This window comes from Melitaea cinxia, chromosome 18 (assembly GCF_905220565.1).
Source record: "Melitaea cinxia chromosome 18, ilMelCinx1.1, whole genome shotgun sequence".
Classification (NCBI taxonomy): Eukaryota; Metazoa; Arthropoda; class Insecta; order Lepidoptera; family Nymphalidae; genus Melitaea; species Melitaea cinxia.
The window spans coordinates 1,726,539-1,748,763 of record NC_059411.1 but is presented as its reverse complement, the minus strand read 5'-3'; the positions used below and the strand labels follow the sequence as shown (position 1 = coordinate 1,748,763).

At 36.2% G+C, this 22,225-nt stretch overlaps 1 protein-coding gene across 1 annotated transcript in view; it reads left to right on the top strand.

Moving 5' to 3' along the window:
* LOC123662263 (homeobox protein homothorax) overlaps nucleotides 1-22,225 on the top strand; it is a 196,947-nt gene that overhangs the window by 97,543 nt on the left and 77,179 nt on the right. Inside the window, exon 5 of the mRNA XM_045597130.1 lies at nucleotides 4,862-4,870. Within this exon, the coding sequence (XP_045453086.1) occupies nucleotides 4,862-4,870 (9 nt within the window). The remainder of the gene's footprint in view (nucleotides 1-4,861; nucleotides 4,871-22,225) is intronic.

Genomic DNA, 22,225 nt, shown 5'->3' with positions numbered 1-22,225 from the left:
CTGTGAAAGTACCTCAACCTTACAGAAGATCACTGCTAAATAGTACTGCTTTCAAGCAGTGTTGTTCCTGTGGTGAGTAAGGTTACCAGAGCCCGGGGGGCAATAAGTTTGCGTTTACACTATTTATAAGTACGTACTGATAATTATGTACTGAACGATTTTTTAAGGTTAAGTAAAACTGACACATGTTATTTTAGTTCTTTTTAATAAAATTGTGTCCAAAATTCTGAGTCAAACTTAGTCGGAAGTAGGTATCAAAGTGATTTTTAGATACACATACGTAATATACCAAAAAAAAAAAACTAAAATTCTTTTTATGTTCCGATAAGTTATTAGATTTGATAACTTCGTACAGTATTATACATAAGTCTCATTACTGCTATTTGTATGTGACGACATACAATATAATAATTACTTACAAAAATATCTTAACAGAAAAAATTACATATAAAAACAACATTAAAAACATTTCTCGTCATGTGAGCCTCAGCGTAACAAGTAAGTGGAATCATACGTACATTTCCAAGTATGGCCGCGTCACACGGCCCGGAGCCACCACTAGCGTTACCGACGATTACAAACCGCTTCAAACAATGGGAGATTAGCGATTTTTAAGAGAAAGTTTCCAAGCCAACGCGTTACACGATAGTTATTTCCATTGAAAACTGATAACGATACGTGTGAGTAATTTTTCAATGCGATCGTTTCTGGTACACGCTTTTGCTTTCCCGATACGATTTGCAACAGATTATTTATAGTTATCGCAAGCAAATTTGACATAATAAATCAAATCGATGTAAGTGACAACACTGACAACAGATAGTAACTAACGCTTGAAAATAGTTTATTAAGTCGTCTTACAACACGGAAATACCTCGACTTATTTAACAATGTGTCATATCGCTATAACAATAAATTAACCATCGATCGATCAAATGGTTAAACGTCGATTTTAGTATCGGTATAGCTGAGCGGTCGGGCAATAGGAATGTAAATAGAATCAAAACGGGCAACAGCCGCGCGGACGACGGAAAAAAAGTTCTTTTAATTATTTATTTAGCATTGCTCGATGCCCGCGGATTCGCTTCGCTCGTTCGGGGCTATAAAGCAACACTAATGGTGTGCTAAAACAACATTGTCGACTCCACGGACTCCGTGAAATCACCATCGAATCGTAACGCAACTTTTTTTACACATCGTTTTTAATTGTATCGCGAAATTTAATTATGTTAATGCGTTCATTGTTTTATTTTTAGTTGTACTATTTTTTATTTTGTTAATAATTTAAATGAGTAACGATATAGAACTTTTAGTAAATTAAACACGTTTAAACGTATATATTTTTATTAGTAATTTGAAATTATAATTTTATTGTCTTTGTTTAAAAAAAAAATACGCAGACGTGCAATAAATATTTAATATAATTTACAATAACATTTTTTATGTTCAAAATGTTTTCAAAGGTATTAAAATAAAAATGTTTTTGTTCCATACAATCATCGCGACCTGTTTTATGAAATATATTTAACAAATTTGACTGTCTTTAGCACAATCCATCACTCCTTGAATTACAATAAAAATCAAGAATTTGCCTTAATTACCTTTAAACCGTATAATAAATTAGTATTCCAAATTATCTAGGTAACACTCTCGTAACTATACAATGTAAAATTTATATAACATTAAACAGCCTTTATATGTATATTTAATAGACTATTCCATAGGCCATAAAATATTAAGTTTCCTTGCTAAACGTGGGTGAAACGGGATCGTCTAGATAGTATAAGAATTATAATAATTTGTTCGTCGTTGTAACTCTGCGCCCATCACCTGTCAAGCTGTCATGCTGTCATTTTGTCAAGTCGATATCATGGTTGTTCTTGAAACTGATAACGGCTGATAACAGTTTAATGTAGCCCCCAGATACTGTATCGCTACGAACTTAGAATATTATCTGCGCGACAAAACAAACGCTTTCGGTACAAGGATTTGTAGGTACTTATAAGTTGAACCAATTTGAAGTTTTTTTATGATTTTTCTAAACTTAGAGATTTTTACTTAGAAAACGTTACAATGCATTAACAGCCAATTTTAATACTCTCTCTAACTCTGAATTTGCTTACTAGAGATAAAATTTTGACGTAAACTACAAACATACAAATTAATTGTGTCAAAAACTTCTTCTTCTTCTTCAGGTTAAAATGGCTTTCAATAGTGCCAAATGAGCACATATAATTTCGCCAATGTCACGTAGAAATGTCAAAAACTTATCGCTAATAATTAAAACTTTATAGATGACTAGCTGTGCCCGCGGCTTCGCTCGCGTTGAAATGAATGTGTCACAAAGCCGCAAACCGGTTTTCCGGCAAACTTCCAGTAAAACTCTCATCGAAATCGGCTTTGCCGTTCCGTAAACCTTCCTCTTGCCAATGGTGGAGCCCTCTACAATGGTGAAACCGCATGAAAATCCGTTCAGTAAATTTTGAGCGAATCGATCACATACACTTTTGGGGACTTTGTTTATAATACACTAACTGTTGCCCGCGATTACGTCCTCGTGGTTATGAAGATATGTATTACTATTAAGATGTTTAACGCAAATTTTTTTTTTTATTTCAGTCACTTGAAATGCTTATAAAACTGAGTAACTTTTTAAAAGGCACAATTTAGTATAGTTTAATAGTTATTTTTATAAAACCTCTCTATACACCACATTTTTGGTTTTATTTTCAGGCTGTATATGTTTCATACAAACTATCAACCCCAATTAAACCCCCTTAGCGATGGAATATCGTAAAATCCGTTCTTAGCGGACGTCTGCTAACTATAATCTACATCCCTGCCAAACTTTATCTTTGTCCAACCTGGATGGATAGACCGTCCAGCGGTTTTTGAGTTCTCGTGATGAGTGAGTTAGTGACCTTTCTCTTTTATAGATTACGATGCATTATTTGGACACCTCCTCACCATCTATAGAGCATATATTTTAAATTTCAAGTCTCTTACTTCAAAAACATAAGACTTTCATACAAACTTCCGACCCCAGTTTTATCCCCTTAGGAGTCGGTTTTCGTAAAATCAGTTCTTAGCGGATGTTAACGCCCCATAAGGAACCTACCTGCCAAATTTCAAGTTTGTAGCTGTTATAGTTTCGGAGGTTTCGTGATGAGTGTGTCAACCTACCATCCCCCGTTTTAAATCCAAAAAAGAGTTGATTTCTAAAGATACATTATTTGGTCACCTTTCTACCATCTATAAAGCATACATTTTAAATTTCAAGTCTCTTACTTCAAAAACATAGGACTTTCATACAAACTTCCAACCCCCATTTTATCCCTTTAATGGTCGAGTTTCATAAAACCAGCTCTTAGCGGATGTTTACGCCCTAAAAGGAACCTACTTGCCAAATTTCAAGTTTTTAGCTGTTATAGTTTCGGAGATTTCGTAATGAGGGAGTCAACCTACCATTCCCCGTTTAAACCGCAAAAAGGAGTTGACTTCTAAAGATACATTATTTGAACACCTTCTCACTATCTAAAGAGCGTACATTTTAAATTTCAAGTCTCTTACTTCAAAAATATAGGACTTTCATACAAACTTCCAACCCCCTTTTTACCCCCTTAGGGGTCGAATTTCGTAAAACCCATTGTTAGCAAATGTTTACGCCCTAAAAGGAGCTTATCTGCCAAATTTCAAGTTTGTAGGTGTTATAGTTTCGGAGATTTCGTGATGAGTGAGTAAACCTACCATCCCCCATTTTAACCCCAAAAGGGAGTTAATTTCTAAAGATACATTATTTGGACACCTTTTCACCATCTATAGAGCTTACATTTTAATTTTCAAGTCTCTTACTTCAAAAACATAGGACTTTCATACAAACTTCCAACCCCCGTTTTACCCCCTTAGGGGTCGAGTTTTGTAAAATCCGTTCTTAGCGGATGCCTACGTCTTATAAGGAACCTACCTGCCAAATTTCAAGTTTGTAGGTGTTATAGTTTCGGAGATTTCGTGATGAGTGAGTGACCTTTCGCTTTTATATATATTATATTATAGATTATAGATTAAAAACGGCCGCAAGTGACTTATACACGTAATTAAAGATTTAAAAAAAAAATCTTAAATATTCAATTTGGGTTAGAAATCATTATAAAGACGAGTTGGCGCAATGGTAATAGAAGCTGGATAGTAGCATTCCCTATCGATATTTGTTTAACTAATTTGTGTAGGCTTTAGTGGTGTCGTTTGTGTTCCTTGCTCTTGCGTTTTCTTGGGCGCTCGACACAGAATTTAATAATTCTGGAAGCCGTTAATTGAGGAATTGATTTATGTAGGAAACTTTAGGGTATACATCATATCGTCGATCAGTAAACATGCCCATTGTCTTAAATGCTTAGCCACGGTAATTTAACTATTTAATGAGTTCATTGACATTTGACGACAATGTAAAAAAATATGAATATATATTTCATAACAGTATAGATTCAAATTAATATAATAGATTCAAACTTGTTGAATACTATATTAAGCTATAAGGAGAAGCATGAGATTTATGTTCATTCTTCTATCAGAAGAAATTGTTTTGAAGAAGAGAATAGGAGCAGAAGTATTGATTTGGTATTTAAACAGTTAACTAAGCTATGATCTGATATGTCTGCTTATCAGCAAAAAAATTATAAACAAGTTTATGGCTATTGTATAAACTAAGTAAGGTAGTTGTAGTTACGTATAGAAAAGACTAATAATGAGTATTTATAAAGGTAGAAAGACTATAAAGAGATTAATAAATGTTTTGATATGGCTAGCTATCAAATCACTATCTACAAAAAATCAAAATTAATATATATTCTCTGCTTTGTTCCAGATGCCATGGGTAAGTCGAGCGAGACAACAGGAAGCCCCATAAATCATGGTGAGGCAGTAAAAGGATCATGTTAACAAAAATTTCCAATCTTCATAAAACTTGAAAAATAATTACGGTCGCAGCGGCGGTTTTTTCAACGCGAAATAAGTTAATCGGACAACACTAGGAGTCGGCCGGGGATTCGCCTCGCGTCATAAACTTTGATTAGGTCATTAAAGCATGTTAATTTATTAGCGTTCGAACAACTTTCATTTGTAATAAACACACAAAAATCACCCATAAAAGTTTTACGTTACCGTACTTTATGCGTCGAGGCGCTCGGTGGCTTTCGCGACCTTTCAGAACGCGAATACAAAAAATCGAAAATCGCCTCTGCGGCGCTCGAGCGCACGGTCCACTGTCGCCGGCCAAGCGGACATTTGAAAATCGCATTTTAAATTTTCAAAATAGAACTACTGCGAAGCGATTAAAAAGTCGTCCGAAAACCACAGAACACGCAGTACAAATATTAAATCGAAACTCATGCAAATTTTTTAAATTAAACATTATAATACCTTAGCACTTGCGATCCGATATAAATAAAATCGGACGTTTATTATTAATATTCATACACGCGTCGGTATGACGTATTCATTCCAATTTCAAAAAATCAACGTTCAATTTTGAAATTTCGTCAGTTCGGAAACGGGATATTCATTTGGCGCGAAATTCCCGCGATGCATAAAATAAATTAAATCCAAACAATATCAATCGGACACGAGAACACACTCAGGCGTTTTCGTTTTGCTATTTATCATAAAATATGGACGGCGCGCTGAAATTAAACGTCTCCGTCCCGCTCTAGCGTGTATCGCGTGACAGAGACGAGCGAGCATTCATTTTTTTTCTTTATTACAAATCGTGTTATCGACTTGTCCGTCTGTGCGTTGATTTGTTCTCGTAGTATCGCGGTACGATATTAATTACTGACATAATGAGCTTTGTTTCTTTAGAGTCGATTGCGATCTGCATACCTCTCGTTACTCGTTATTAAGGCGCTGGCGGGAACAATGGACGCAGCTATAGCGAGTGCTATAACTACATACATGTGTTCTGTATTCATTTCATGTAGTATAAAACGCTTAGGTACCTACTGTTGCTATGAAAATTAAAAATTTATATTTATTTCTTTTTTTGCAACAGAGATCAGTCTCCCACCGGCTAAACCAGATCAAATTTTGGACAACCGAATATAATTTTTACCTTCCTATACTTATTACTTGCGTTGTAAGGTTTTCTTTTTTATTTGGGTGGGGTGTTTGATTGGAAAGTATCTTTAGTAATATCATAAAGCTGAAGAGTTTGTGTTTGTTGTGTGATATTTGAAAAATTCCTTTCGTGTTGGATGGCCCCCCATTCACCGAGGAAGGCTAGTTTTCCTCAAATCAACAAGTGTGGAGCCGCGGAGCTAGCAGCTAGTTGTACAATATAGCGCAATAAATAATTAAATATATTATATTGTATATAAAAGTAGAAAAAGAAATATATTGTCTTTATTTTAATGTCTCCTGATAGCAAGGGATTAGATATCAAAATAAATTTAGTAAAAAAAATATATACATCGAAAATATGACAACGCCGCTCCTATGTCATAGGCGTTATAGATTATGTTACAAAATGTTACGTAACGTTGCAATTTAAAATAACATTAAATGACAGTAAATTTGATAATACAGTCAATTAACATTACTTTATCATTCGACTACTATCATGCGAATGTTTGTGAAGATTAATTGTTCTTATGTATGTATGTATGTTTGTTACTCTGTCACGCAAAAACTGGACCAATTTTAATTAAACTTAGTACGTAAATAACTGGAGATCTAGTATCATACATAGGCTACTTTATATCTCAACTTTCCCACGGTATAGTAGGTGCATACTGTTTGCAAAAGTAGATTTCCAGTTTTTGGTTCTCTGATCTGTACTCTTAATAGAGTTAGTTCTAGCATTATGGAAAGTATCATATAGATCGTTATTCATATCGAAGTAGGTAGATAACCCAAAATTAAAACAACTTTCTAAAACTCAACAATTGAATTGATAAAAATATATTAGAAAAAGTCCATTAACACCACTCCACCGTCCGTGCTGATTGCGGACAAACACGGGCGTAGTTGTTTGTGATTAATGATCGTTTAAGCGGCCTACTTGTGTGTAATAACTAGACGGTATGTACTTTATGTATAAATAAATACACGACTTGTATCGATTCGTGTCTGTTTACTAAATAATATTTTAATTGTACAGAAGTATTCCCTTCTATATTACAGTAACGTTTGTCTAAATTTAAACATTCTTTCTTAAAGTTTAATCCTATATTATTATTTTTTAATTGGACGTGGCCAATTTTTGTTGATATACCTTTAAGCGTTCTTCTTTTAGGCAAAGGCCTGGTGGCTAACAGCCTTTACTACACGTAATACTCGGGACCAGGTTATTCATATTCGCCGAGGGACGATAGGGAAATTCCCAAACTATAACTATAATAAAATTTGCAACCATATCCCAATATATATCCCAAATATTCCAAACTATAATAAAATTTGCATTTTATTTTATTTTACAACTAGTTGTACAGACCCTGCGCGCGTTGCTACCCTTTTTTTGGTCGTATCAACTCAGAAACCTTTGTGGGCTCATGCACAAGACATTGCTGAAGACCATGACATGATCAAATGCACAGTTTACGATTTTATAAAGGACATACAGGCAAACTTTCATTTTTGTATATATAGATAGAAACAAAAATAATATAGAAATACAGCAATAATTTTATGGCGTGATGTCACTTCAGCCTAATACAGTCCACTGCTGGACAAAGGCCTCCACAATTTCGTGCCAAAAATGGCCTGAACTCATGTGTGTTGCCCATGTCACCACGCTGGGCAGGCGGGTTGGTGACCGCAGAGCTAGCTTTGTCGCACCGAAGACGTTGCTGCCCGTCTTCGGCCTGTATATTTCAAAGCCAGTAGTTGGATGGTTATCCCGTCATCAGTCGGCTTTTTAAGTCCCAAGGTGGTAGTGGAACTGTGTTATCTTTCTTACGACACCCACGGGAAGAGAAGGGGTGGCTATACTCATACTGCCGTAACCACACAGCGAAGCCAGCGGTGTGATGTGTAAAACAACAAAACAAAGTTTTTATCGACAAGAAATACAAGGTAGGTAAAGACTCGATCAAATTTGAATGGGATTACGTGAAATGCACCAGTTTTTGATTTAAAAAAAGAATCATCAAAATCGGTACGCTCAGTAAAAAGTTACGAGGTAATTACATAAAAAAAAACAAATAAAAATACAGTCAAAGTACAATCTTTTTTGAAGTCGGTTAAAGATTTTTCTTTTTCAAATTTGAAGTTTCTGTGATAACAACTCAACGGAGGAACTTATTTTACTAAGCCAGTGAAGACACTACTAGATATATGATTTAACTAGACGTTTGGTAATATTTAAGTGCACATATATATCAACGTGCTTACCATAAGTACTTTAATTCGAAAAAAAAAGAGCGCCAGTTTTTAACAACGGACTTTATAAATATGTAAATAACATTTTTATTAACGAACAAAACATACAAATTACTCGCGATATCGCGATATCAATTAACTAATTAGAATGATCATAGATTTCACGGTTAGGTTGCTCGTCCAATGCGCACATCGGATCGTATAGCCCGCTATAGCGTGCCATCGCGCAACTTCTATGAAATAAAAGTGAGATAATAAATCATAGGAAATGCCGTGTAAGAGTAGGACATATATGTTTCTCTGAGTTGCTCCGTTAGCTGTAAGCGATGAGTCTGTGATTTGTGTAATTGCAGTGGTTATAGATGCGACGTCAGATTGCCGCCATGTTGTCAAACGTTGGCGCGATCGTAGCAATTATAAAAACACAATGACTGTGTTTTTCGTCACGCTTGTTAAAAGTTGTATCAGCACTTAACAGTTTAAATTATTACTTTATGTAGATTTGATAAGATTTTTCACCTCGTAATGACAAAAAATAACTAATTAATAACTCATTTAGTAAACGTAGAAAAACTGTTATAATAAAGCTCTCGCAGCAAACAGACTCGCAATGAAGTTACAAACGGGTATTTCAAAAGAACGATGTCATTTTCTCAATATTGAATTTCTCTCAAAAAGGAGCAAGACGCCGTGAGACGTCTCCTTTACAAAATCCCATTTATTTTATTGTTATTGTTAACAGCTCGTCGGAGTCACGAAAACCGCTAAACGTAACGTTGACACGTACCAAAACGATCGTATCGGCCAGAGATTCAAATTTCGAACGCAAAATCCAAGATGGCGACCTTCGCGAGTCGTATATCAATCGTGATTTACGCGCCACGGTCGAGGTCGACGGCCGCCCGAATTTCGTTCAGAAATGCACTCGCCGAGTAATTTATTTGTGACCATCTATTATTTTGTAGACTCACGAGGTCCTAAACGCAGCTGACATTAATATATCATTTTACGCGACGGCGCGGCCTATCTCGTGTCCGTCTCTCTCGCACACGCGTCTTGCTCGGACGTGCAAGCGGGACGGACGCGCGGGGGCGAGTGGTTTGCGTTTTCACTTTTTATAGTAGCAATATATTTGATCAGCTGATCGTCATGACGTTTACTGCGCGTGTGGCTATGTGTAATGTTTTTCATAATTTATATTATAGTTGTTTTGTGTTTTTATTCGAGTTGACTAGGTCGTGGTTTATTTATAATGTTGAATATTTATCTAACGGTGTTGTCCGCTTCCGCATTCGGTGTTGACATATAAATTTTACATCGACGACGATTTTGTGACATAAAATTTGTTAATCATTTTCATCATTATAAATTTAAATAAACTTGTTTTTATTGTATAAAATTATGATTCAAACATCATTTTTAAATCTTTATCTCGTTTTAAACTTGAACTCGCATAACCTTAGCGTATACGTCAATAGAAAAATACGCCATTTTGTTGGAGAATAAACCCGTTTCGTTAAAAATAACGCCTTAGTGTTAATTTGAAATATTTTTATGTTCTTAGCATTACAAAGATTATTTCATACATCACATTTATTTAAAAAAAGTGTAAAGAACGTTTCCATTTTAATTTTAGGAGAGGAAAATAGCGTTATAATCTAGATCTTCAAGTTGATGTTACTAGGTAAGTAGTAATAGATTAGAGTTAAAAGATTATTAACCGACTATCTTTCCTAAAGGTGTCATAACATGTTAGTTTTATATACGGATTTCTTACCTGTATCTAATTTTTTTCATTCTTTGTCATCTGATAGTCATTTCCTTAAAATTACATTCATTAACAAGATATACATTAAAATTTGAAATAAATTATTTACTTTAATCTATTAATGCTTAAATTTAACGAATCTTTAGATTTTTTGCTATATCTGCTGTTGCTCGCTTTTTTTACTAATTCTTTTTAACCGACTTCCAAAAAAGGAGGAGGGTCTAAATTCGACTGTATTTTTTTTTATGTATGTTACCTCAGAACTTTTGACCGGGTAGACCGATTTCGACAATTTTTTTTAATCGAAAAGTGGTGTGTGTCAATTGGTCCCATTTAAATTTATTTGAGATCTAACAACTACTTTTCGAGTTATAACAATGCGAGTTCTAATAATGCGTTTTTACTAGACGCTTTTTTCGTCGACCTACGTTGTATTATAACCGCATAATTTTCTACTGGATGTACCGATTTTGACAATTCTTTTTTTGTTGGAAAGGGGATATCCTTAGTTTGGTACTATGATAAGGAAACCAGGATCTGATGATGGGATCCCAGAGAAATCGAGGGAAACTCTCGAAAATCCGCAATAACTTTTTACTGGGTGTACCGATTTTGACTATTTTTTGGTCGATCTACGTTGTATTTATTACTCGTCGATGAAATTGAAGTCGGTTTTTTTTCGTTTGTGAGCAAACACAATTATTTCCAAAAAGGTCCTATAACCAAGTTAAACGTTAAAATAGGTAATCATAACATTATTTTTTATTTATTTTTATGTTATTAATTTATTATTATTGTTAATTAAATTTTATTTATTAACTTCTGATAATTAACTACTAATTAACTATTTCCTATTACTTACTACTGCTCCACTGTGTAGTAATGGACTCCCTGCTACACTTCCCTGATAACTGTATATATACTAAGTGCGCTTAAAAACATTAATAGCGCTATTCAGGCTCAGTTCGCATAATTTCTTTCAGGCTATCTTGATCTGGACTGGACCAGCTCCTGATCCAGTATGCCTTACCGTACTTGATTATATTTTACATCAGGCTATCCTGTTCTGGACCGGACCGGGTCCTGATCCAGTATGCCGTACCATACTTGAATATATTTTACATCAGGCTATCCTTGTCTGGACCAGACCTGGTCCTGATAGAGCTTGCCGGATCTGGCATGCCCCATTCTATCCTGATCCGTTCCAGATAGATACATGATCTAGTAAAGCCTGACCTTTTTTCTAGTCGGGCCTTTCGTGAGTGTGTAAAGCACGTCTGTCTATACGGCTCTTTAGTTGTATGCGACAGTTAGTATTAATATTTCACGTTATCTAAATTTTAGTTCTAAGAAAAATAGTTTGCGACGGTTATTTTGAAGTACGTTGCCAGACTAAAATTTAAAAAATGATTAGGGTTTTTTTGTTACGTCATCTATAACACCTAATGAACCCCCCATTTGAAGGAACGCAGCTAGGAGCGAACAGCCTGTATACACACGTAATAGTTAAAATTAGTGTGTTCCTGCACGTGGCTCCTGTAAATATTTTTGGAGGCAATCGATTTCGGAAATCCATTCTATCCCCTCGCGAGCGATCGCTTTGGGTGGACATGTCCTCTGTATATTTACGTTTAAAAGTTTATTTATTTGTTTTTAGGCCGTAATCGCTATTATTTTTTATCTAAATTTGATATCTAGATTTTATTATATGATGTTCTATGTTATAATGATCGTAACATAGATAACAATGAGCTTGATAGAAATTGTTGATCTACTTTGTCAATACAATATAATTCGGTTAGTTTTAAGGCTTTCATGTTGAATAGTAAATAATGTTTTATTTGGTCTATAACTTGCAGTTATTATTATTTATTAATCCTCTAAAACCAGTGTTTATTGGGTACATATACAACTAATTAAATGTTTAAATACAAATTTTAAAATTACAGTAATTATTGACATGTTCTAATTACTATTTGACATTTTTGGGAATTGTTCCTTATAAATCGCGAAAGAGCCCAACAGCATGAAATAGATGAATCTTAATAGATTCGCATAATCATAGTTTAAGCGCGGCATTGATGAATCTATCATTCAGAGGTAGGCACAGATAAAATCATGAGATTAGAACTGATTAGCAGGCATCAATCACTTAACACTGTTACAGCACGAAAAACGAGACACCATAAAAAATTAAGATAAAATACAAAACAAGCAGAGAAAGAAACATTTTTTTTTATATTTAAAGATACATTGAGTTCTATCTATAAAAATAAAAATAAAAAACTAGATACAGTGCGTCTTATCCACAGTAATCTTCAGGCATTAGCGCGTATCGCACAAGCCTAGCATCATTAATCTACGTGACAGTTCAAAATTTAGTTACAGAGGGTTCCCCTCCCCTGCCCTACCCCTCACAGCCCCCCTACAACCGCGCCGCACCCCCCTCGCCCGAGTGTGGCAAGTTTTTGAGGCACTCCCAAATACGGTTCGTTTGTTGAAAAGTTGCTTCCAATTTTGTTATTATTTACGCCTTTATTTTTCTTTTCGTTAAATTATTTTAGGAACGCAATCGATTGGTGGCCGAGCGATTATCTCGAGCGGCGGTGGTGGTTGTGATTGTGTGTTCCGTTTCGACTTCGCTTACGGTAACGAAATGCCTCATTACATTTTTTTTCTTTTGTACTAACTGGTATTGTAAAAAATTGCGTCTTATTTCTGTTGCTGAGAAGCGAACGATCTCTTTATGTTTCATGTGAAACTTAGCATTACTACTTTTATTAACATGAAGGAAAATGTGAAGCAAATACTTTGTGTTAGTGACGAGTAACCATTATTTCATGAAACTTTACCTAAAACAACCATTATTATCAAAATGCAGTTGCATCTGCAGTAGACATAAAATATCAAATTAACAAAATTTCGATAACGTTGTAATAAATCTAAAATCTATACTCGGATGCGATATTGTCTATCTTAGCGGGAAAGCTAAGATGACGCCGGCGCCCCGCCGCGCTGCCATCAGCAGATGTTGTCGCTACTGTTAATTACGAGTATGTGAATCTCCTACCCCCTCCCCGCTCATGTGAGCCTGGTAATTTAGACAACACACATGACTCGAACGATTTTAACCAATAATGTTTAAAAAAACAACCACTCGTCAGTCGCTAGGCTCCAACTTACGCGATCACAAATTAAGACAACTAATGCATAGCCATTATTTAAAATATTAACAAGAACCGTCTGGAACACGTTTGCGATCCGCAAAAACCTGTAATAATTTAATTTCTCGTTTTTATTTTCATTTTATACAACATACGCTCGTACGGTGGTAAATTGCGGATGCGTTTATATAAGTATTACGAGTAAACATGATATTTTTAATTTGAAAAAGTCACGCACACACGTCTCCGTATATTTTATTTTTTCTTAATCAGCGAGAGCAATGACCTAGAAAGTGGGACCTAACCTTTATACATATGTATGTAGCGCGGGGCTCCGGCCGACCCCGTGTCATACCCGCTTGTAATTTTTTCTCAAAGTCGGCATGAATAATCACATTTTTCTATACGTTCCGCATTTATTCGAGCGTTATAAGTTCACGGTGGAAACGTCCCGTATACGTAGCACGCATGGGTGGGAATCAAACCTTGAATTTACGAGCATAAAGTGTATATTTAAGTGTCGGTCGCGGGGCTCGTGAATTTCATGTAAGCGGTACCGCTTCGCCGGCGTGCCTCCCGTCCGTCGCCGATCCTCGTGACTGGCACAATTTCGCTCTGAAGTAGGTATATTTTTGATTTTTTATTGCGTTCCGTAATCCCAAGGTACGTATTTAGGATTATATTCGTGTTGCGATCCGATAGGTATAAAATTACAATGAAAGCACCGCCAGCGAAAATTGTCGTCGCTTCGAACTCGGCTATTAAGTAAGCGCCCTTAAATGTTTTATGACGTCATCGCGAGTGGATGTCAATCACATTACGAGTCACTTGCCGGCCGGTGCGCTCCGCTGTGTCCGCGTTCTCCGGTGCGATCGCCATCAAAACGTCGTTACTAAAACACACCCTCCGTATTTTCTAACGTTTTATATTCATTTGGACGAGTGCCCTCCTAGTTGCCAGTGTATAAAAATTTCGCACCGTAGCTGTGAAAAAAAGGCTATTCGAAATATTTGTTAACGTCCACACCTGTCCTATAAATTATTTATTATTTTAATTTTTTTTAGTTTTCTTTTAGGAAAGAAATTAAAAGAACGATAGTAGAGAGAAACACAGAGAGAACGATAGTATAAGAATCCGCTAAATGAGATACAATAGTGATTGACTGCTCAGGACCGGAAGTCGAGTAAAAAATGTATACAGTAGGTACTGTGTTTACGTAAATTACGTGCTCCAGTAACCTTTCCTCGTAGTTGCATAAAATAAATAGTGACGTGCTGCTCCACTTCACCGATGATCGATGGTGAGCTGTCAAACTGACAGTGTCAAGGTCGAGTTTGACAGCTGTCAAACCGCCCAGACAGTGGCTGTCAAACTGGGCTGCGCTGAAAAACGCGGTGCTGTCATGCCGTAATGGATAGCCTTCCGTTGGCTGTGTCATGACGCCATGCTTTGGGGCCAACGAACTTCGACGGTCGATATTTTTTCATTCGTAATGATGTGGTAGATTTTTTTATTCGTTCCATTGAAGTGTTTTTGTCTACGCTTAAGTTGAATTAACGCTAAGTGGTTCAGATGGTTAATTAAAATATTTTTACATACGATTATTTATAAATCCTTTATACCGTAGCATCCTCCTTGTGCCTGTCAAGTTGACAGTGTATTGAACTGCGAGCAAAAAATATACCTAAAACGCTTATGTTTTATTTATTTGTCTTAGAAAACTGTATATTATTACGAACAGATAAATAATGACAATGAAATATTTATTGGCCGAAATATTAAAGTTTTACAACCATGAAGGTATGACTAGTCACTGAATTTAGATGTTAGTAAATTCCAGTCCTCTACAAATGATCCTACGAACTAAGAAAGTAACTACGATAATAAACCTAAGAGAAAAAAATTACCTATTCGATAGCTTTTGCGATATTCAGGAAATTTTATTATATTTGAAATAATTAAGCACCTGTTTAGGAAAAGAGCGGAAGGAGCCTGGTTTTGCCTACCAGCGATAGATTTTTAGCACAATCGTGTATATATTAATTTCTATGGAGCTTACATCAAAATTCGATCTCCAATAATTAAATTCAGAGTTAGATAGAATATTGAAACTGGACGTTAGAGATTACTAATTGACAAGCACGGATACGGACGGTTACGAACAGCTACGAACAAGCGCAAGTACAGCAATCGTACCATTACGGACAGTGAGCGGTTCCAAATCATAAATACCAAACTACCGCAAAACAGACAAAGCAAAATGATTCCTTTGTCTCATGATTCCCTGTAATATCATTTAAACCATTAAAATTGTAAAATTCAAACAACAATTTTTATCTTTCTATCTTTTTACGTTATCTATTTCATTAATCTAAAGCATGGTGTCTTTTTTAATTAATTTTCTTTAAAATTTCAAGATTACTGCTTACTGTGACTTTGCTGTGTTCCTACTTAAGTTACTTATTACATCGTCGAACAGTTGGAATAAGACAGTTATTTTTATCCAAATATTTTATTCTTTTGTAAAACTCTTTTCGCAAAAAAATACCCGTAAAATGTTTTTTTTTTTCTCCCATTGATTCGTAAGATTAATGATCAACTGTATTTGTAGAATATGCATTTTGATATGAGGTTCGTATGGTTTAATAGCTATATCCTTTAATTGTGCATATGTACGAGTATGTACATTAGAGTCCAAAGTAAATATGCTGTGAATTTCTAACATATTACTATAAGCACTTTAGAATGAAGTTGAAGTTGCCATTTCTCAGTCAGACTAACTTACTGTACACACACATTTGAAAAGACGAAAGTGACTCCAGTCAATCTAGTAATTTTGTTTAAAAGAACTGTCAATTCATAAATTTACTTAATCATCTTACGTATGTCAGACGAAGTAACATTTGGTTCGTTGATATTCTTAATTATCAAAATATAGAAGTGTTTTAAATTATTTGCACGTTATACCTACATAATCGTTCTTATGTAGAAACAAGATTCTTATCCAAACCGTTTATTTAAATACCTAGTACCGTGAACAAAGTTGAAATACACGAACATAATCGACAAAAAATACAATATTTTTTGCAATATCGCTAACGGTCGTGCAAGGTTAATATCACTCTGAATATGAACTCCAATAAATTAAATGGCTGCCATGTACCCTCAGAAGACAGCTATCTGGAAAATTCCACTGGATTCTCTCGACTCACGGGATATTTTCGGCTCCAAACTAAACGAGGAACAACGTCGTAAGCTAAGCGATTTTGACATCGTCTAAAAACAAACACGACCTAACCGCTCTATAGATACGCAATATCGATCTGTCGGTCTGTACCTACGGATGATGTACCTAGAATACATCCCCCCGGGCAAGGCATCGACCCTGCCCGCCGCTGAGCCAATATCTGCTCTAACCCCGTCGTACAGGCACTCTTTTCCTCCGACGGATGTTAGCTTTCTTATGACGATTCCGTGTCTGCCGAATCGAGTTCGTTTTCGATAAGACAGTAAAAGACGTGACCGCTGTATGCGATAATGGTTCTTATTGGTGTCAGAGCAAGGTGGCGATGGGCGGGCTGCCCGCCCTACCTTGGGCGGGAGTAATTAACCAACTTATTTCACGGAACGTTTTAAAAATGCATTTTTTTATTACACACTGTTTTCACGGCCCGCCGGAGCTGGAGAAACTATTGTTATTATAATCGCTCTCGACGACTGTTACGCAGATAAACGAATAGGTATTTGTCGAGACATGGCAATTTGAATTTCGTTAATGTTAAAACTTCACATAATTGTTTTTTATTTAGATCTTCTCGCGAACGTGGGGAACCGCTGGACCGTTGACTGGCCCGCTCTATGGGCACTTACCGAAAGTGTTACTCCTCGTGTATCTGATCTTAGATTACGTTTATGCGTAATATTTTTAATGTTATTGAGTCTCGACGACCGCGTGTGGCGCTGTAGACATTAAATTTAATAAATTCGTCGTCATCTACATTTTTACGATCGTCTCGTAATTAACTTCGAATTACGTATTTACTATAAAATGTAATTTCTAAGACGTATCGACGCAAATATATGTAACAGTTCGTGTTTTTCCATTTTAATTTCCTCCAGGTCCCGCAGAGGATCGATAAGGGATCAGAGCCGGTTACGGAGAGCTATGGGCACACCATTAAGGAAATTGCTTTATAGACCTGAGGATATTGGCTCCCGTGCGCTGAACGCGAGGGGTTGCTCATACGTGGTGGAGGGACACTTTCTAATTGTCCTCCGTCTCGAAAGATACAATTAAAATCATTAGGATATAATATAACGTGATTAATCTTAAGTATTTTTCAGTTGTCTGTATATTTTCAGTTTTTGACTATGATTTTAGAAACTATAACTAACTAACTTAATTGAGGTAGGGCACAGCAGGAATTTCCTCCTCGACCTTACAGAAGATCACAGCAAAATAATACTGTTTTCAAGCAGTATTGTGTTCCTGTTGGTGAGTAAGGTGACCAGAGCGCCTGGGGGGATTGGGGATTGGGTCGGCAACGCGCTTGCGATGCTTCTGGTGTTGCAGGCGTCTATAAGCTACGGTAATCGCTTACCATCAGGTGAGCCGTACGCTTGTTTGCCGACCTAGTGACATGAAAAAAACAGTAAATCCAGTTTGTTATAAAATCTTGACTTACACATTGTTGATAGGCTCTTGATGTCTTTATAATTGCGAGAGAATAAATATTTATATAACAATGTAAGAAAACATAATAAATCTATGCAAAATATTCAACTTGTCCGTCTAAATAATGGACTTAAGCATATATTCTACATAAGTAACAAAAATTATGACTTGGTTTTATTTGTTTTAAATGTAATAAAATAAAATTAAACAGCTACTTATAAAAAAAAATTTAATTTCAAAATTTTATTATTGTTTTGAAACTGAAAACAATCTATACAAATAAATAAAATTGGGTGTGTTTGTTTGTAATATTAAAATAACCGGTTTTTACTAAATGCATATGGATATATATACGGTACATATACAAAAATAACATTTTTTACAATTTTGTTTGTCTGTTTGTTCCGGCTATTTTATGAAACGGCTGGACCGATTTTGACGGGACTTTCGCTGGCAGATAGATAGCTGATGTAATAAGGAGTAACTTAGACTACTTTTATTTTAGAAATTTATTTATTTTATAACTCTGCGAACTAAACAAACGCCACGCGGACGAAGTTGCGGGCATAGCTAGTACATAAATTTGATTAATATATTATAGTTATGTAACGTACAAGTGTAGTAAAAAAAACTTTAATCTATTTTTGTGTTCAAAATCTTAAGCAATAGGTATAAATTATAATTACTCAAAAAATTCATGACATACACAATTATGATCTTAATAGTAACTACTTATAAAAATTTAACACGGCGTCATAATTAAATTTTAATGTTTTTAAATTATATTTATAATGTCTTGAAAAATTAATTAATTTTTAATGCTGTTAATGTAATTTTTAAGTTAAATCCGAATATTTAACAAATATAACATTTCAGTATTTTTCGATTCTAAAAAAAATCGATCTAAAGCCATAAAAACACCAGTTACTAACGATTTGATCGACTGTGTCGTAAAAAAACGTTAACGTTTCGCAATTTTTCTTTTGTCGTTTAAAAAATAATAAAACTAGGATAAATAATAAAATAAAATAAAATAAAATAAAAAAGCTGGAAAGAGACCCGACAGTCGAAGCTTACGAGGGCCACATAAAACACGGGGTGTCTCGGGAGAAAAAGAGTGATTTATCGTGAGAAGAGGGACATCGTGGCCTTTATATCTACCTATTCGGGTGCATGGCACAGGTACATCCCGGCAGGTGCTGCTCGCCTGGTATTATTTATTCTTTATCTTTGTTGTTTTGTACAGCAAATATAGAAAATAGTTGTACAGGTCTGTCTGTGATACATCTGTTTGATAAAATTTATGCTCCATTCAACTTCATCGATATAAACACATCTTAAACTACCAATTATTTAAAACCGTCCAATCCAAGCCGTTCAAAAAATAATACCCAATCAAAAACCTAAACGAGCCACATTCGTATATATGTAAAATACAAAAAAACTCAAAGAAAAAAAAAAACGAGTCGGACCGTCTGAATGATGCGCAAACCGCAATCAGACAAAAACAACACCCGGAGCGTCTCGCCGGAACAACAATGAAACGAAACGAAACGAAGCGAACGCTAAAACAATAATTAATAGTGATTATTCCGTAAAAATAATTGTCGGTTCCGACAAATTATGCCCCGCCGGTGGATCTAATCCCGCACCCACTGTTATTATGCCGCGATCTGCTCGATTCCGATCTGGACGTTTCGTAGCAGCAATTGTTTAATTCGGAAAACACGAAAAAGAAATATGAATGTGTAATCGACGCTCTCTACGACGTCGCTATTGTTCGTGTTGTTTTTATTGCGCCGGTAATTATTGGTTGGAGCTATCGCGAGTGTTTTAAAATATTCCGACACTTCTGATTATTAAACAAATCGTTAAAATGTAATTAAAGATACCCTGATAAATTCGTTTTAATTTGATGGTCGAAGCGAGGGATCTACTCTAAATATTATATTTAATCAGATTCTCCTTCGAGATAAAATATACAAATCTCAGACGTTTTTGCTTCGAACGAGAGTTATAATTATTTAATTGCTTGATTGGAACTCATATACCTAACGTTTAGTCTACCTGATGATACTTTAACGTTCGGATTGTTACGTACAGGACATGTCACAGCGACTGTCTTTGCATCGTCGTAATAAGCTCCGTGTAAACATAACTCGAGGCGTGTTTAAAAACGGTTGTTAAATTAATATTATAAGCGTGATATCGTAATAACACATGTACGCATGTACGGTGCGTACTCTTCAACGGCGGCGCGTCACGCACGGCGACGCGCGGCGCCGCTCGACATATTTAGACAATTTTCTTAACAAACTCGGGGCTCGCCCTCGCGTAAATAACATAGCATCGCCACCTCGCTCGCCCTATTCTGATATTCACCGGGTTATTACAATTTTTCGCCTTATGAATATCGTCGCGTGGAGCCGTAATACCCTCGTCTCGCGCCGGGGGAGTCACACCTCAGCAATTTTACTTTAATTCTTATTTAGAGTGCCGCCTTATTTCGGTTACAAGATTTTTAGTATTTGTTTATGGCGTTAACTTGTTTTTCGAGTCGGCGATGGGGTAATTTTCGCTTTTTTTCGACGACGTAATTCCACATTACGCGGTCGCTCGGAGGGCGAAGGCGCAAATTGCCCATCTCGGTATCAGATAGCGCGGCGCGCTCGAAGCGATAGAACAAAGAGCGCGGGTCAAGGGCTTTTATTTTCATGAAATCGAATGTTCATTTGGAGTCGCGAGCGTCATCGCTCCGCTATCAATCATGCATGCACCATTGCGCCGCGCGCTTTTGTTCCTATTACGAATTTCGAAAAAGGTATACGGCGCGGGAAAATTATGGCGGTTGCGTTCTTTTCGGAATTGGAATTGTGCAGTCGCCGTCGCGGCATCACTGGTACATTACATTATTGCAATGCTATTATTCAATTAAATTATTAAAGTGTACAACGGCTGTTTGATAATATACCTATTTGCCAGCTAGCATTAGCACGCGGATCGCTCTGCGGCGCCTCCATTACCGGCGTATAATATACTTATGCATTGTGACACCGTTAAAAAAGTAGGAAAATTGCTAATGGTGTATGATATTGCCTCCCCTTATTTTGGGGTAAGAAAATGCTGGGGTGGCGACACCTTCGCGCTCCCAGGAGTTGTTTTTTTTAAGTCGACTGTTTTTTCTTGATGTTTTTTTTGCGTAATGACACCGAGGTCCTGTGAGAGTTGGACGAATCCATTAGATAGGCGGGAAGAGCGTAATGCAACAGTTTTTTTGTGTGGAATCGACGTCGTTAGTAAAAGCGATGTCACATGTGTCGTTCGAGGACATTAGCAGGAATAGTAATGGCTTTTCATTCGTAAGTGGGGATGTCGACAACTCAAACACACATAGAACAACGGCTCCTGATTGGTCAGTGCTCTCTGAAAATCTACTGCACGAGATTTGAATACTAAAGAACATCTACATTTCAATGTAGTTAGAATTTGTATTTGTTTTTTGATGTAAGTGGACTATCCTACGAAAAGCTTAATCCACGTGAACCATCAAATTTATTCCAACAAAATTTTGCGGTGCGACTACGGCATTGAACCTACGACTTATGTCAATTCACGTGTTTACTAGGAAACATCAAGTCATACAATGAGTTCGTAACATAAAACTACAACTGTGAACACATTGAATAAGAGAGTGTGTAACTAGTAGGTTCAACTGAGGTAGGGCACAGCAGGAATTTCTTGCTCCAAATATGGAGCAGCCCGGCTGGGGTGGCCTCGACCTTACAGAAGATCACAGCTAAATAATACTGTTTTCAAGCAGTATTGTTCCTGTTGGTGAGTAAGGTGACCAGAGCTCCTGGGGGGATTGGGGATTGGGTCGGCAACGCGCTTGCGATGCTTCTGGTGTTGCAGGCGTCTATAAGCTACGATAATCGCTTACCATCAGGTTAGCCGTACGCTTGTTAGCCGACCTAGTGACATAAAAAAAGGTACAAACTAGTATAAACATTAATTTTTTTTTAATAAATGTGAAAACGAGTTGAGAGAACCAAGTTATTGGGTCGCACACAGCTGTGACTATTTCACAGCACAAATACAGACGCACTTTACCATTAAAGATTTTTGTATACCTGCCTAGTGTAATGCGTGTTCGCTATAGTATATATTTGGATAAGATGGAGAAAGCTTCGATCCTTCTCCTAGATGGAGAAAGAGTCCTTTGACCAGCAGTGGGATGCACTAGAGTGA